This window comes from Pseudonaja textilis, chromosome 4, assembly GCF_049901715.1.
Source record: "Pseudonaja textilis isolate UNSWEBS1 chromosome 4, rPseTex1.2, whole genome shotgun sequence".
Taxonomy (NCBI): Eukaryota; Metazoa; Chordata; class Lepidosauria; order Squamata; family Elapidae; genus Pseudonaja; species Pseudonaja textilis.
In genome coordinates this window covers 62,740,444-62,758,814 of record NC_141993.1, presented here as the reverse complement: position 1 = coordinate 62,758,814, position 18,371 = coordinate 62,740,444, and the positions used below count along the sequence as shown (strand labels likewise).

Sequence of the window (18,371 nt, the reverse complement as noted above, 5' to 3'; positions counted from 1 at the left end):
CTGATCAAGATCACTTGCATAGATAATTTCCACTCACCCTTTGCTTTCAAAATCCCTGTCACTATTAGAAGAAGTGTGTGTGTGTGTGTGTGTGTCTTTAAAAAATTGATTTAGAAATATTTTTAATGTCTTCAAAATATTTTATTTGTTTCTCATTCTTTTCCAGGTCCTCTTTGTACTTGGATTTTATGTGTGGACATGTGTTTATGGGATTCCCATTGATGGTGGCCATAATTTGTACCATAGATTATGTGTATTCTGTAGTCAAAACTGATCTACAGTTGTTTGTAAATAATATATTATATCAATGTTCGGAAATCATGTTTATGAATTCAGAAAAAACTCTGAAATAGATGATTTTTTTCAAATATTTGCCATTTGGTAATATATGAAATAAATGAAACTTTTTCATTTTAACATGAGCCAAATTATTTCATTGCTACTGAAATTCAGTAGGGGAATACCTGCATTAAGGGTGAAAAAAAAATCTGAATTTCTGACAGCTTTAATTTATATCACAATTTATGTCCATTCTGGTTTATTATATATAATATTTTTTTAAAAATGAAAAGAGAATACATATGCATTGCCTTGTGAAAATTTACTGTAAACAACATTTTTTTTTTTGCCTAATACTCCTAACTTAGTTTGCAAATGTGTATATAGCATATCATGAATATTTTAAATCTATGAAACTTCACTTTTGGACTATTATAAATCCAGTTCATGTTAGAAGAGGATGTTGATACAAGTTTCACTGTTGGACATTTCACAAAAAAAAAAAAAAATATTGGAAAACAATAATAAGTAACACTTACTTTCTGCAGGCTCTTTAGACTTTCTCCCACTAGAAGATTTCCTCAGTAAGCTTCGTCCTGAGGTAAAAAGGCTGGTTAATTCCTCCAGAGGACTAGTTGGTGTTCTAGAACGTGAAGTACTCTGTGATGATGACCCGTAGGTATTGACAGAGGCATTTACTATTTTCCCTCCTTCTTGCAATATGTTTCTGGCAGTAGAGTGAGGCACTGATGGAGAACTTCTTGAGAGACTTCCTGAATGTACAGAATCATAAGGAGGAGGTCTTTTGAGACTTAAAGGAGTAAGTGACCGACCCATACTCACAGGAGAGGGAGATGCTGAATGGCTTTTGGAATAGCCATGGGGAGACTGTGTTCTGTATAGGGTAGAAGGATGAGGAGGTGAAGAGGAGTGTCCTGGAGTACTAGTTCCATGGGAAGCTGTCTGGTCTTTGTCTAGTTTTTGATGACTTGGAGTATGAGGTGGCAGTGAGGATGGAGAAGCTCCAGTTTGCGGTTTAATATAACACACATTTTCTAATACGGGAAGCTTTGTGACTTCCAGTGGTGTTAAAGGAGATTCATCAGAATTTGGGGAACATTGCACTGGTGCAGGTGGGAATACCAAGAGTGGTGGTCTATGAGAAAGCAAATTTGGAAATGGTGGTGGAATATCACAAATCACACCTTTGGGAGTGGATGGCACTGAGGACTTGGTAAAATCAAGGTCAGGCACTGTGGGAGTAGCACACTGAGAGGAACAGCTGTGATGGTCAAACTCACATGGACACTTTGAATCTTGGCCTCCATCCTCAAAGATGGGATATTTCATTTCTTCATATACTGCCTCATTTTGATCTTCCTCATCTTTTTTGAAGTCTCTTAATATATTTCCAACCATTTCAATATAAACTGGCTCTTCTTCCTCTGTATCTGGAACAGGACTGCTGACTTGGGTCAAAGAAGCATCTCTATTTAGCACAGACTTTATGGAGCCATGCTTTTTGATATAAGTTTCATCAAAAGATGCACTTAGTTGAGTGTTTGGATTCCGCTTTGGCTTTGGGGGAGGAACCTTCTTTGTGTATTCATCACTGTGAGGCCTTGGCTTGGTGGATACTATAAGGCAAAAATGATACACATCAATCAATACACAGAAAATAAATGAAAACATTGTGTATTTTCAAAATACTTGCTGGAAAATGCCTATGTTGTTTTGATGATTGAGCCTTTATGTAAGTTCTCCAGAACTATCTTGTGTGCTGAAATATATATAATGAAACATAGTGGAAATAACTCACCAAGTTCACTGATTGCTTAGATGTGGCAACATTTGGTAAAAAATGATATTGTCAGTTCATACTTTATGAACATAAAAATACTCATGATAGCATCCATGCATCCATCTAGTCCAGTATTCTGTTCTACACTGAATAAGCAATGGAAAGAGTACATGCACTTAAGATCAATTCTGACTCATACATTTTTCCCCAAGTAGCATCCTACTCACCCCCAACCTCTCCATGTAATGGTTTAAACTTCATGTTAATAACTGGAGAGCATAAAAACTTATACGCTATCTTGTTATTTGAATAATTCCATTGTTTTCTCAATAAGGCACAGGGAACATCATGAACATATGCCTAAATAGATTATTTTTCAGAAATGAATATAATTTTATCTTTAGTATGATCTAATGTTATTTTCAAATATTTCCAAATCATTTCCACTCATAACCCACATTGATGGGCTAAGTTAGTATTTAAATACATTTTATTATATCCACAGATGGTTAACCAAAGGGATTGTTCAATTATGGTCAGCTTTAGGGCAGAACTTTAGATTAATAGGGCATGCCATTGTTTTTACATTAGACACATGTGACAAATTTCTGCAAAATCAGCATAAATTTGAAATGGAAAGGGTAATTCAGAATCAAGATTTTGTAGCAGGAATTGGTCTTTTGTTACCATGAGGTAACGGGACTATGTTTTTTTCCTTGAGGAAGAAGGTGTTTTGCTTCTCATCCAAGAAGCTTCATCAGTACTGTTTGATGAGAGTTAGAACTTAGAACTGATGAAGCTTCTTGGATAAAGCAAAACATCTTCTTCCTCAAAGAAAAACATAGTCCAGCTGCCTTTCCAAAAGCACCTTTGAAACAACCATGACCTGGATAACTGAAAATCTCCATAGACATGTAGAACATAATTTTTTCTCCTGTGCAAAGTATATGGAAAAGACAGATGACTTTCTTATGTGAGTCTAAAGTATGGTGATGTTTAACTACTGGACTCAGCCATGACTTATTTTATGCCCAAACTAATCAGATAATTAGTATGCATTCAACTCCCACAGGTTTGGATTTCATGAAATGGAAATTAAAGCAATCTTGATGCAGAATTTGATTTAAGATGGATGGCTACATAAATGTTTTAGAAAGAAAGAAAGAAAGAAAGAAAGAAAGAAAGAAAGAAAGAAAGAAAGAAAGAAAGAAAGAAAGAAAGAAAGAAAGAAAGAAAGAAAGAAAACTTGACTGCTGTCTGAAACCCATTTCCAGTTCATGGAGTTTTCTATACTATGCAACAAACAGCATGGCTTAATAACTAAGCTTTCTTTAGATGTCAGCCTCCTTCTAAGAAAGGTTGTATGAAATGACCTTCAGGTCTATCCAAATCTGTATCCCTCCATTCTTTGAAAAGGTCCTTCCTTTCATTAACTCCCCTCAGCTTGCCATTTAAGCATTATGTTAAATGCTTTATATATAGCATGTTGAAGATGGAATGGTTTGAAATGCACTGTGGTAGTGCCTGCCATTTTCTCACCTGGTGTACAATGTCATTTTATGCCACACACAGAATATGCAATACAATCAGTAGCATAAAGGTTAGTTGATTGTATCCCTATGCTTAATTTAAAAGATAACTGAATAAAATAAACACCTTCTTTCATTACATGTTACAAGACTCATATTCCTTTTGTGAATGAATATATGAAGACCTTTAATTAAATGAAAAAAGAAAAGAAAAATGCCTCCTTTTCTAGGTAGTCTGGGATATAGATATTTTATAATTTATTTTTAAAGATCTGTGGTGTTATTTTGCTATATTTAATCACTATAGGAACAGTAATATTAGGAAGAACAGAGGGAAAGCAAAAAGAAGGAAAAGGAAGCATCTCTTATTTGGAAAAATGTGGTCACAAGCTAATGAGAAGGGAAATTGGGGCATTGCCCCAAAAAGGAGCTTTAAAAGGACAAGATATCCTAAAAAGGGAGAGGAAGAAGGTACATAATCTTCGGGAATGAACTTGCCTTCTGATTCCTATTTTTTCAAGGACTCCTTCCTTTTCCTCTTGGGGATGATGTTAGTTGAGATATCAAAAATTGTTTGGCTTGTCTTGGAATAATTCTTCATGAACAAATATGTATGGTGTTTGGTTCCAAAATTCAGTATTCCTTGAGTTGATTCTAACAGAAATGTGCCTGGAGGAAGGATCTGATTTGAGGGATAAGGCTGGTAAACTTGGGATGTGCAATAAAATGTTCTTAAATTAGTTGGGGTATCCCAATAAGATATTCACAGGGGCTGTTCATCTGCAAAAAAAAATATCTGTGCATTTCTGCACTCTTGAGTTGAACTGGGACACAACAATATTATCAGTATGTTGGTAATACAGACCTTTACATCTCAAACCCAAACCAAACTGGAAGTACGATGATCTTTTGCCCCAAGAAAGTCACTCTTACAAAATATTCAGTTCTCCATTTTTTTAAATGAAGAATGAAGAATCCATCTGGTAATGTTTCTCACTTGCACCCCAACCCAATAGCAATATTGTGAGCAGTATTCTAGAAACAGATAAATTGGAACTATTCTGAAAGGCATTGGACAATTGAAGAATTGATGTTCTCTTTTTGCTATTTCCACATTATTTATTATTCTTGCTTTAATATTTGATTTTCATCACTATGGTAAGCTCTTCATACATTGTTGCATGTTTAAACTGTATAGCTTAAATGAAACAAACAAATAAACATAGGACTACAGCAATTCTGCACACAGCAATCATGGTAAAAATTATGAAATGTTGACAAGTAAGTAATGTTTCTGCACATTTCTGAAAACTTTTAGCATGGATAGTTCAAGTGTGTATATAGACACTCTGTATGTTTCTCTTTGTAGGATGTTTAGTGTCTATTGGCAATGAAATGGAGAGTTGGCAATCTCTTTGACTGAGAAAAACAAAGAATGTTGTGTTAATACTTTGACATTTCAGTCAAGGACAATATTCTTTCCATGCTAGCACGTAAACTCCCACAAATAACCCACCCTAGTCAATAGCCATGTTTAATTATAAGTCAAACTTTCTATGTTTTCCTTTTTTCTTTTTCTTAGATATAAAAACCTGCAAAATTACAGCAAGAATATGTTGAGTGAAGAATAAAGATAAAAGTCAATAGCCACCCCTGCATTAACATGTTTGCAAAACACCATTTTTCATGCTTTGTACTATCTTAAGTACACATATTTTCTACATTCATGTATGAACAATATATCTGAAATAAATGCTCCCTTCTCCCAGCTATATAAAAACAGTACTGAGTTCATTTTTTTGTAATATTTTTAATTGTACATTTTGTATAATTTAATATTAAATGAAGTAAAGCCAGACTGCTGTCTGGAAACCCTAATAATGAAACTAAAGCTTCAATATTGCATTTTGCAATAAAATACAAAACTCCTGATGCTTGGAAAAATTGGAGGCAATTGAAAAATAAACTGACAGAACACCAAGCAGGAGCTTATAAGAACACAAAAAAATAGATGTATAGTTTTCAGATAGTCCTGAAAAAAAGCTGTTTTAGATTATGAAATACAATTCCATCAATACTAGAACTGGGATTCTAGCTTAAAGAATGATAGCATTCAACCTTTGTCCTCCTCATCTTTAATCAAGATAGAATTTTTCACATCTTTCCTTTTTTAAAAAATGGTTTTATTATGTATATTGTTCAATGTGTATAGAAAGGTTAGGGATGTGGGGAATATGAACTGCAACTGCAGTGAAGGTAAAGCAGAAGAGTTTACTGCTATAATACTAGATCCCAATCCAAGTAAAAAGGTACACATGCCTACTTTTAAATAAAAGAAAAAGGCCCCATATACCTATGTTTGAAAGTTAATATATAACTTGGGTCCAAGTTTATTCAGAAAATTTTATGCAAAGGTAAAGGGTGTTCTATTTCACAAGTTGTGGTCGCACTGCTGAAATGAATGAAACTGGTACAGGCATATAGAGGTGTGCCAAAAGAAGCACATAAATAACTTGGCTGTTTTGAAACTATCAATATCCTCAATGTATGACCACAATCAACCCCAGAATTATGGTTGTAAGTCATGGCAGTCACTAAGCAATCACCATGTGATCACACCCGATTTTATATCCTTTTTAATGGTAATCATTAAGCAAATATGGATATCACCTGAGGAAATAAAAATAAGACAAAGTTTTAAGGTGAGATAGGAAAATAAAGGAGTCAGATAATTTAATTTAATTAATGTAACTTTTAAAATTTAGGCACCACCCATCTCCAAACTCTAGGAGGTACACAATAAGACCAAACAGAATAGCAAATACAATATAATGTTTATTTTTAAAAAATGGAAATGAAAAGAGAAGAACAAGAGCTAATTCCAAGTCAGGAAAACAGCCATGATACTCTTAGACAAATCTGACAGGAGGCCAATCATTCTAGTTCTAATTAATTTAAAATTACAAAAGGGAAACGAGAGACAAAGCATTCTTCTTGGTGTGTCAGGAAAGTGACTCATGTGTAAGAGGTAACTGGAGACTGTACAAAGGCCTTTCCTGGCTTTATGCCCTGCTGGCATGTCTGCTTGCAGCTTGAAAAAGTTCTGTCCATGAAGGAAATGAACCCAATACTATCTGGAGAGATGACTGAAGCCAAGAAAGTGAAGAGCACACAACAGTGTGTGATCCATGGGGGAGGAGTAGATCATAAGTGGAATAACCAATGAGTAGCACACTTAGATTTGGGTTGACGCTATCAGGAAGATGCAAGAGAAAGTAACTCAAAAATGAAAAGAAGAAATGGACTTTTACAAGACAACAAGGTTGTTGAATTGTGTGTTTGTGTTGGGGTTTAAAATGTACTTCCCTTTTAAGAGTTGCCTGGCTATGCTTTAAAGGGGTAGGCTACACCCCCCCCCCCAAAAAAAAAGAATCTAATTGGGACACTGATTTCTGAGTTAGAACTATTAGAACTATTGTTCTAATTTATATATGTAATCTTGTTGTGAAATGTATATCTCTATGATTATTTTTAAATAATAAATTATTCAGACTTTGATACCAAGATCAAGAAACTCAGTTAAGTTGGTTCATTACAAGACATGATCTGGGGTTTCAAGAGTGGGAGAAATACTTCTGAGATGACTGCTAGTGAGAGAGTCAGCAAGCTGCGTTGAAAAAGTTTGGATAGGTATTAGAAAAGAAAATACTGAGCCCAGATGTTTTGAAGTTTTTCCTGGAATACAATTTTCTTGAACTCAGAACTGCTGCTATGTGATTAAACAGGGCAACCCAAAGAGCCAGAGAAATAAGTACATTTTTTTAATCCTAGCAAACATTACAAACTCTGTTTCAGCATCCAGGGGTTCAGGGTTGAAAAGAGCTCCAGGGTTGCTCCAGCTGAGCTAGCTGTAAGTAAATTTAACTAGAAGGCATTTTTCAAAGAAGATATTTTTGGAGTTCAAAGAAACAGCACAGTTTTCAAACAGAAATGTGGCTTATGTAGTTTAATGTAGATATTATACTTATCTGTCATCAGTAATCAGGGTCCCCTTTTCCCCTCCTTATTGGGTGAGTGGAAATATGAAATTACATTCTGCTATTTCTTTTCATGATTGTAGTGTATAAGGGAAAAGGACAATTAAAAGAAAAATAACAGGTTTGCCATTTTCTATTCTGCCTCAGCTGCTATTTACCAGGTTTTGGAACACTACAGAGGTAATCTGCTGTGCAGTTCAACTCAGGAAGGAGAACAGCACACAGTACAAGGGACAATTAACACCTACTCTTAACCCGAATACCTTCATTCTTTGTTTTCCTTAAAAGCCCAATAAAATACTGGTAACAATCATGAAAGGCAAGGTTACTGTTTTCTTTATCTTCTACTGCCATCTAACAGCTATTCCAGAGTTTTGATGCCCAGATATAGAAGCATCATAACCATGACTGAAAAGCAGCTCCAAACAGGGTTTTGAAATGAAACATATTCTCCCTCTGATATGTTTAGTGTTATGTCTTTGGGACTGGTTGGAGTCCCCAACCAGGTCCGCTGTTTGAGCAGGAGCACCAGCCGCTCCCATTGGCTGGCACCGTTTGACAGCCGGCTATAAAAGGTGGCTGTCGAGCAGTGCCAGCTCTGTTGCCGCCGGCTAGCCTGCCTAGCGAGAAGGCAGACGCGGCAACCCTTTATTCATTGCAATAAAGCCTTTTACGTTTCACTCTGGTTCAGCCTCGTTCCTCCGCCGCTCTACAACACTGGCGACGAGGGCGGGATGCGATCAGAGGCTACCAGTAGTGCGATTCCGAAGAGCTGAAGCCACAAAGAGCGAGCCACGGGCGCTGAAGCCGCTGATGCTCACAAAGAGCGCGAAATTCAAAAAGCCTCCGGGTTTTTGAGCTGTAGTCACTAGAGCGAAGTCACGGGCGCTGAAGCCGCAGCCACCGGCGCTCACAAAGGGCGTGAAATTCAAAAAGCCTCCGTAGCCGGAGAGACAGACACCGCCTGATAAGCGCAGCCGCAAGCGCTCTTCTAAGAGCGCGAATTTTGAATCAAGACTGAAGGAACGAGACCTGCCGTTTCCAAAATGAATGCCAATCCGCCATTCCCGCCATTCAAGCCAGCCGAGGAAACGTGGGACTCATACAAAAACCGTTTCAGCTACTTCCTCGATGCCATCGGTTTAGCAGATGCTGCTGAGCACAGGAAAAAATCCTACTTCCTCAGCTACTGTGGGGCTGCAGTTTTTGACACCGCTACAGCACTAGTTGCTCCTCGCGCTATCAGGAGCATTCCGTGGGATGAACTCCAAGAGATCATCTCCAACCACTACTCACCTAAGCCATCCCAGATAGCCAGGAGATATGCTTTCCGAACCAGAAAACAGGCTGAGGGAGAGTCAATTAATGAGTATGTGGCAGCTCTGAGGACAGCTGCCTTACAGTGTGGTTTCAGAGACTACCTAGAAGACGTGTTATTAGACCAGATCGTCTGTGGGGTTAGAGACCTTAGGCTTCAAAGACGTTTGCTAGAAAAAAAGGACTTAAACCTAGCTTTAGCCGTGGAGGAAGCCCAAGCTGCTGAGCTCTCTGCCCAATCAGCAGCTGAAATTCAAGGAACTCCTGTAAAACCCAGCAGTTCCACCATCCATTCAGAGGAAGTTTTCCTTGAAGAAGACCCCATAGACTCAACAGACATTAACCGCCTTAAGCAACAAAAGCCTTCACAGGTAGGAGCAGGGCAGAGAAACAACTTCGCCCCCCAAGCAACCTCCCATTTGCCTAGCTTGCGGGGGCTCCCACTCTAGGGCATCCTGCAGGTTTAAGAACGCCATCTGCCTGAATTGTCAAAAGAAAGGCCACCTCGCTAGAATCTGCCAAGCAGGGCGAACCTTTCCTCAAAGACCTCCACCACCTACTACTTTCCAAAGGCAAGTGGAGGACTGCTATACCTGCTACCACGCTAACCAAACTTCCCAGACTCCTAATAAAATCAGTATTTCTGTTTCTTTAGAAGGTAATCCCTGCAGGATGGAAGTAGACACAGGATCTGCACTTTCAATCATCTCCTGGGAAACCCTAAAGAAGATTCATCCCAGATTTGCGAAGAAGAAGCTGCAGAGATGCCACCTGACACTGCGGGACTACCAGGGCAAGAACATCCCTGTCCTCGGGAAAGGCAAGTTTTTAGTTCAATTCCAAGCCTTTAAAGGCCATTTGCCTTTGGTGGTTGTTAATGGTGCCCTCCCCAGTCTGTTGGGGCTAGATTGGTTCCCCTCCCTCGGCCTTAGTGTAACTGGGATCCATGCTGTCTCAACTTCTGACGTAGACGCCCTATTCTCAGATTACTCTGATGTTTTTAGCAGCAAGCTGGGTTGTTATTCTGGCACCCCCATCTCCTTCTCTGTGGACCCCCAGGCAATTCCTCTTCGCCTTAAGCCACGCAGAGTGCCTTTCGCCATCCGTCCCAAGTTAGATTTAGAATTAGATAAGTTACTAAAGCAAGGGGTGTTAGAACCAACTGACTTTGCCAAATGGGAGACCCCCATAGTCACCCCACTCAAGAAAGATGGCAGTTTAAGAATCTGCGCAGACTATAAGACCACCCTCAATCGTTATCTACAGGTCAGCGCCTACCCTATCCTTGTTATTCAACACCTGTTACACACCTTCGAACCCGGCACCATCTTTGCCAAATTAGATATGTCCCAGGCATACCAACAGTTCCCTGTGGATGATCAGACAGCTGAGTTACAAACCATAGTCACACATAGAGGGGCATTCAAGTGCAAACGCCACCAATTTGGCGTGAGTGTAGCCCCGGGTATATTCCAATCCCTCATGGAAAGGATCCTCCAAGGTCTCCCAGGGGTTGTCCCTTACTTCGATGACATTTTAGTCTCAGCAGTTGACAGACCCCAGCTCATACAGAGGGTCAGAGCAGTCCTAGAGAAGTTTAGGCAGCATGGCCTCAAACTTAAAAGGGAGAAGTGCGCCATCGCCACTAGGCAAGTGGACTTTCTGGGGTATAGGATAGATGCCTCTGGCATTCACCCAGTCGAATCCAAAGTAAAGGCTATCCATGAGGCGCCTACACCAACTAACAAGACGGAGCTCCAAGCCTTTCTGGGGCTACTAAACTTTTACGCCTCATTTCTCCCGCACAAAGCATCTATTGCTGAACCCTTACACAGACTGTTAGACAAAGAATCCCCCTGGCATTGGGGACCCAAAGAAGCCCATGCCTTCAAGTCAGTCAAATCCTTACTCACATCTGATGCGGTCTTAATCCAATTTGATCAACGACTTCCCCTGGTCCTAGCTGCTGATGCATCCCCCTTTGGGATTGGGGCTGTTCTGAGCCACAGGCTTCCCAACGGTTCCGAGGCACCAATCGCTTTCTTCTCTAGGACCTTCTCTACTGCAGAAAGGAACTACAGCCAAATTGATAAGGAGGCCTTGGCTGCAGTAGCTGCAGTAAAAAGTTTCATGAATTTTTGTTTGGGCACCATTTTGAACTTATAACTGACCATAAACCACTCCTGGGGCTGTTATCAGGGGATAAGCAAACCCCACAGGTACTATCACCTAGAATGACCAGGTGGACTTTGTTCCTGGCCGCTTATTCATTCAAGTTGGTGCATCGCCCTGGAAAAAACTTGAGTCACGCCGATGCCCTTAGTCGCTGCCCCCTACCAGTCCCAGTCGAAGACCCAGGACCTGTTCATGCCATTTTTGAAGTTAACGAACTTAAATTGCCGGTTACAGCCGAGGACATTGCTGCGCACTCAAAAAAAGACAGAATAATTGCCCAAGTTATGGACTGGGTGGGAAGGGGGTGGCCGGAAACACAATACACCGCTGACTTCGCTCCTTTCAAAACCCGTAAGCAGGAATTGTTGAAACTACAAGGATGTCTGTTGTGGGGGACAAGGGTAGTCATTCCAGCCACTCTTCGTGTACCCATCCTGAAGGTACTTCACGAGGGCCACCCGGGCATCGTAAGGATGAAGGCTCTGGCCCGCAGCTACGTTTGGTGGCCCGGCATGGATGCCCAAATCTCCAACTGGGTAAGCTCATGCCAACCTTGCCAAGAAACCAGGGCTGCCCCACCAGCAGCCACGCCTACCAAGTGGGAGAGTGCTAGTGGTCCTTGGTCTCGCCTGCACATCGACCTGGCTGGACCAGTACATGGCAGGACCTTCTTGGTTGTAGTAGACTCTTATTCCAAATGGATAGACTTGGCCCTACTACCCTCGACAACCACTCAAGCAATTGTTAAGGCTCTGACCCGCTTCTTCGTTACCCATGGGCTCCCTGACACACTGGTGTCTGACAATGGCCCCCTATATGAAACTTACTTTAGCCTTCTCTTAATTGAATGTTGCATTTAGAGTTGTTTAGATTTATTGTATTTATTTAATACAATATTGGATTCCTTCTTTTTTTTTTTTTACATTGTCCTGAGTGGTATTCATTTTAACATAGAAAGGTATTAGTAAATAGATAGGAAGGAAGAACTACTATTTTCATACTCCTGGAGAGAGAAAATAATTCCTAAAATTGTTAAAAACAATAATTCTGTCTGTGGTGTGTGTGTCTCTCTCTCCCTGTGTGTGTCTTTCTCTCTCTCTGTGTGTGTCTCTCTCTGTGTGTGTCTGAGACAGAGAGAAATATGTAGAATATGAACTCTAGCTGATCTTTGAATTCTATTAAGGTAAATTGCTAATCATATGATCCTGAACATGTGGGTTATGGTGGGGCAAAAGAAACATTTATAAGGGTTTCTCATGATAACATCCAGGATTGAAAGTCAGGTAAGCTTTACTATTTTGCCTTCTAGAGACACAAAGGGGTAGATGCAGTTCCATTTCAATAAACTAAGAGATTTAGACTGACTGATATTTTGTATTAAATCAGTATTGTGTTTATAGTGAACTGAATTATTAACTGTTTTGACAATGAAAAATCTATCCCCATGACATTCCTTGGAAATTAGAATTAAATTAGAAATTAGAAAATGAAAATTAGGAAAAATGTGTAAGGAATTTTTTACAATACTTAGTTTCTTAAGATTACCTTAAGATTAGTTTAACATTTATCTATCTATCTATCTATCTATCTATCTATCTATCTATCTATCTATCTATCTATCTAATTTATTGACTGGCCATCTTGCCACAGGGTAACTGGGTGAGGAGATACATTCTTCCACATACATACATATAAGGAAATATGATACATAAAAGGCACATAATTTCTGCCAAATGTGTGTGCTGAAATTTTAGAAAGTTCTAGAAACCACAAAAATGAGGCTGACAAAGCAATTGCATTTTTAGAACCTGCCCAAGGAACTACCTACACTTTTTAGGTCCTGGAGATCTGCAAAAGCACACTTTAGAATGCAAAATCATTATTGTTTTTAAGAGTTATCCTACAGTAAAATAATTGGCCAATAAATTTAATAACTAAAATAAAATAATAGATAAAATAAAAATAGTAGACTGGTGCGTTTATCTTCAACTACAAAGCCGATATAAAAAGGACGTAAAGGAGTATGGAGTATACTTGAAACCTCAACAATTAGACAAAATCTTATTAGGCCCAGATAAATAATATTACCAAAATTTACAAGTATCTCCTAGAAGTAGATTTAGAAGAAGTAGTGAAAAGATGTATGATCGCATAGGGTCAAAATATTGGTCATAACATAAAGTTATCAGACTGGGACACTGTATGGAATAGAAATCACAAATTAACAAAATCAGCAGCATACAAAGAAAACGCATATAAAATGTTCTGTAGGTGGCACTTACCCCCTTCGAGATTAGCAAAAATGTACTCTAAAATGAGTCCTATATATTGGAAATGTAAAATAGAAGAGGGAACATATTATCATATGTGGTGATCTTGCCCAGAGGCTCGAAAATATTGGCTCAAAATCAAAAATTGGCTACAGGAAATCACCAATGAACAATTAGACCTAGAACCAGAATTCTTCCTATTGGGGATCTTTCAAAAAAATATGTAAAGAGCACAAAATACTTATTATTACACATATTGACTGCTGCCAGGATCACCTTTGCCCAATGTTGGAAACAACTATATACACCCGTAGAGGAACTGGTTATACAAAAAGTTATGAATTGTGCTGAAATGGATAAATTAACGCTGAGTTTAAAAGATAAGGAAGCTTCAATATTTTATAAGGTATGGGAACAATGGTATAGCTGGATAGATCGGAGACTGATTAAGGATAGGTAATTATTAAATATAGAATATAGATAGAATAAGAATATAATTATGCACAAATTAATACCTGCAAATATTGCACAAATGATTGTTATATGATAAGCACCACAAATAGCTGTTATTGAGTGATATATTTTTTATGTTTTTAATGAAATAAAAATTCAATAAATATTTAAAAATAATAATAAATAAAATAAAGACTGCTTAGGAGTATTTATAGAATATTGTGCCTCCCTCACTGTATATCTATTTTGTTGATTGTGGGACAAAATTCTGGAGCTAATCAGAAGCACTGCTAATATCCCTTTGAAGCTACAGTCCTTTGTGAATCTCTGCAATTTAGGATGTTCTAGTAAGGAGAAGAGGAGAAGAGGCAATCAAAAGTGTGACTATGACTTCATTTCTGAAGTTCCATCCCATCCTGCATATCATCTTGACTTTTTTTAAAAAAAAAATCTCCCTGCAGATGTTTCTGCAAGTACTCTCCCATATCTAACGGTGAAAGTAAAATTGTTTCATTGCTTTACTCGGTGTTGCTTCTTCTCCAACATATCAATAGTCTAGTCACTCACTAGTTGCCAAGAATATATATGTGTGGATTACAATAGGACTTGTGATGTAACAAAAAGTAAGACTGATACTTCCCTCCAAAGGTGACATTCTTGAGTTCCTTCTGCATAAGTAGAAAGTAAGTATGGATTTAAGACAAAGAATCAAAGAGAAAAGAGAAAAATGTTATGGGATGATATCATAGATTAAATTTAAAATAAAATAAAAAATCCAGAGTTTGGCAGCTCCCAACTTTTAGTTGACTAGATGAACAAAACTTCAGTGGAATACTTTGCCAGTGATTGTTTTTTTGAGCATACAGTATACCCATGCTTCTGACATCAGTGATAATATTTATTATCTTTTGTTCTATGGTTTCTTTTTTGATTGCTTTTGATTCTTCCAATTAACATTGTCTTTTTCAATGATTCATACCTGGAATTGATTCAATGATTCATACCTGGTATTCAAATTTTAGGTTAATTATTAATGCTCAATTTTCTCCAGCACCACAATTCAAAACTTCATTTTTATTTCATTCAACACGTCCAGTGGTCCAGCTTTAATAGCCATACATTACAAGTGTGGGAAAATTGTATTGATAACATATACCTTTGTTATTGTCAATATGATGTCTCCAACTACTTGATCACTATTCATTGTCCCTTTGGCTAGGAATTATTAGACTTGTGGTCTAAGACATCTGGAGGCCATCAAATTTCACAATCATGATTTATCATATTATATTCCATTAGTTTTCTAAGCCTTGCATTAAACTCCTCCTGGATTTCAATTTATCAATGGGTAGGAAAGTGGGGAGAGATGATTATGCTTATAAACTGCATCAGAGAATTTTCAGATCATACTATGTAATTGCATGTTTTACCACTGGAAAACATGGCAGTCATGTCTTCCTCAAAAGTCTGTTGAAGAGCCCCAATGACCCAGATACTGTAGATAGATGCACATAAAATTCCTTGATACAAAGAATCTTTACAAGTGAACTTCATGTCCAAAATAAATTTTCCACATTTTGGCATGAGTATTAATTCACGTATTTTTTTTTTCCTCCTCAGCACAGAATTTGGCAAGTTGCTAAGAGCATTTACTGGTTAAATAAATAAATATAATAGAGTTTAGCCATGTTTCTTCAATTTATTTCAGTAACTGAATTTGAAAGGAGAAATTCATTTTTTTTCTTTAATCCTGGGTTTCTAAATAGAATTAATATGCTATAAAGTCATTGAGGGCAACATGCAAAGTTGTGAGAATATGATCTTTAGTTCCTCCATCTTTTTATACAGATCCATCCCAATAGGATCTCTATACATTCCAAAGTAGATTTGATTGGGAAATTTATTTTGCTAGCTCTCTGTTTCACTGGTGGTGGTAATAGAATTAGAAAATAATTTTATTGTTTATTTTGTAAATGCATGCTGCTGTAGCCTATCTATTTATGGCAGTATAAATAAATCCTGAAAGCCATGAAGAGAAAAATAATACTGTGGTAAGAGAAACATATGCTATAACCAATCCATGTAGATAAATTGAACATTAAAAAATACTAAGATTTATGGAGACAATCCACATTCTTAGGACTTTTCCCATCAATAAATTACAATGTTATCCTCCCATCCTTAAATCAGCAAAAAGCTATGGTATGAAATTCTTGAGCCCTGTTCAATCTCTAGTGCCTTTCTAACTTGTCATCATCATTACCTGCCTTTTCTGCAAAATAATGGGTGTAAAACCAAGAAATGTGATATGTTTGATACTGCTTTTCAATGGAAAAACAACTTTAATGCCAGTATAGCTAAAAAGGTCTTAAGTCTGTTTCAGTCATGGATCAAAGACAAGATGAAGCCAGAACAAACATGATGCTAGGGCATATTTTTGAGTACAGATGAGAACATGGCCTTAGGACAATTACCAGGAAAAAGCAGTAATATTCTAAAGTCAGAATATTTTTTAAAATTCTGCTTGATGTGATGTCATTAGTTGATGCTAATATTATTATTTTTAATTAATTGCATTTCCAATTGCACAATATCCTAGCTAAACAAATACCAGTGGGAGTGCCCTGTTTAAGTTGAAAAGTATTTACTATATTAACAAGAAACTGATTAAAATAGATTCAGAAATAGAAAAAGAGCAGCTACAGAGTAAGGGTTTGGCTGCCATTCCTCCTTAATATATCAATGTCTATGAGATTCTTTTGTGGAGATTATCGTATCAATATTTATCTGTACAAAGAAAGCAGACTCATTCAGCGGTTACTGTGTAAGAATGGGCAGCATGTGAATTCTTTTGTTAAGCCAGTGACATCAGCTCCTTAGTCACTTGTGTATTATCTGCCTGTGGGCTTATCCACACAGCTGCTTTACCATGCTTTTTTCCCCAGTTTGGTACCAGGAGGAAATTGTTGGCAGAAATCACAGTGTAGCCATAATGCACATCTGGCCATGCGGTGGGGCTGCCTATATAGCAATTCCACAAGACCTAATAAGGGTAGTTAATTATTATTTTCCCTGAATTAAATTTGAAAGAGCACTAAAAGTGGAAAGAGTTGGAAAAGCCACTACCAATCATTGTAGAGGACATATATTAGGATGGTGCTTGTAAAGTCTGGGTACTTTATCCAATTATTTTTTTTAATTGCTCCCACAAGATCTCGGCATCTATTGGATGGTAACAAAGAGTTTAGCTTTCTTGGCTGCAAGGCACCTGAATTTGTGACAGATGTAATTGTTACATCAACCCCCACTCTCCCAAAAAAGACCTTTTGGTGTGGTGAAAGCAACGTTCCATTATGGAGTTCTTGAGTATCTCCATATAATTTCTCCAAAATGACCTATTAAAGAATCAATGTATCAACCAACTGGCCACCAGGTAGCAGTAAAGAGGTACAGGAGTTTTCCTTTTTCTCTGTTGCCATCTGATGGGTTTAAATTGTGTAACCACAAGGCAGCCCCTAAATAAATGTTGGTGAAGAATTGGAGTTTGACCCAAAGATGCTGTTCAAAAGGCAACTGGACTTTTTTTTTTGTTTCTTCCTTGAAAACATTTTGCTTCTCATCCAAGAAGCAAGCTAGAACTGGAGAAACTTCTTGGATAAGAAGTAAAATGTTTTCAAAGAAACCATCACTCACCCAGTTACCACACAATCATATCAGAAATAGTTTTTTCATTGAATATAGACCAGACAAAAAAGTTTATGCAAGAAGCTGAGGCCTAATTACTAGACTCCCAAAATACCCCCAATCATAGTTTGCTAAAGTAGAATTGAAGAAAAACACTGGATTACATAAATTATGAATACTTCTGGAATTTTTTTGATGTCAGCTATAATGAGAATGATTTTGAAAAGTTAATTTCATAAATAGATACAATACTCTTTTTAGATCTCTTTAGATCAGTTCCTTCATTGTATAATAAAAACAAATATAGCCGATGTTGTGCCCACGTCAGAGGCCTTACAGCTGCATATATCTCTCCAACATTGGATGCAAATCACATGGATTGCTACAAATTATTATATATTTTGAAACGTGATAGAAGGCAAAAATATGGGCTTTGTGGAAAATTGTAAAACAAAAAATGCAAATGCCTATGATTTCAGTTAGCATATTAATCTCAGTATGATTAAAGATATTTGAGCCACATTCTTTAATAGGACCAAATTGAATTATAAGCTATTTTATAAAGTTTGAACAATACAAATAAGACTAAACTTTGATACATTGAGAAAAATAATATTTACTGGCATGCTGGAAACAGTGTTGGGTAAAAGCAATAAAACATTATGCAACATCCAGTCAAACTTTCTAAAGAATTATTGCATCTGGAAAGTAATTTTATTAATTGTACCATGTGTAATTCTGTTATAGTTAAATGGAAATGAAATGAAGTTGACTTCAACCTACAAGTATAAAACCTGAAAATGTTTTGGATTGGAATTTTATTTTT

At 37.4% G+C, this 18,371-nt stretch overlaps 1 protein-coding gene across 2 annotated transcripts in view; it reads right to left on the bottom strand.

Annotated features, from left to right (window-relative positions):
- NYAP2 (neuronal tyrosine-phosphorylated phosphoinositide-3-kinase adaptor 2) overlaps positions 1-18,371 on the bottom strand; it is a 126,783-nt gene that overhangs the window by 37,974 nt on the left and 70,438 nt on the right. For both annotated transcript variants that reach the window (XM_087933220.1, XM_026701127.2), the window contains one exon: positions 819-1,916. In XM_087933220.1, coding sequence (XP_087789346.1) covers positions 819-1,916 — 1,098 coding nt within the window. The remainder of the gene's footprint in view (positions 1-818; positions 1,917-18,371) is intronic.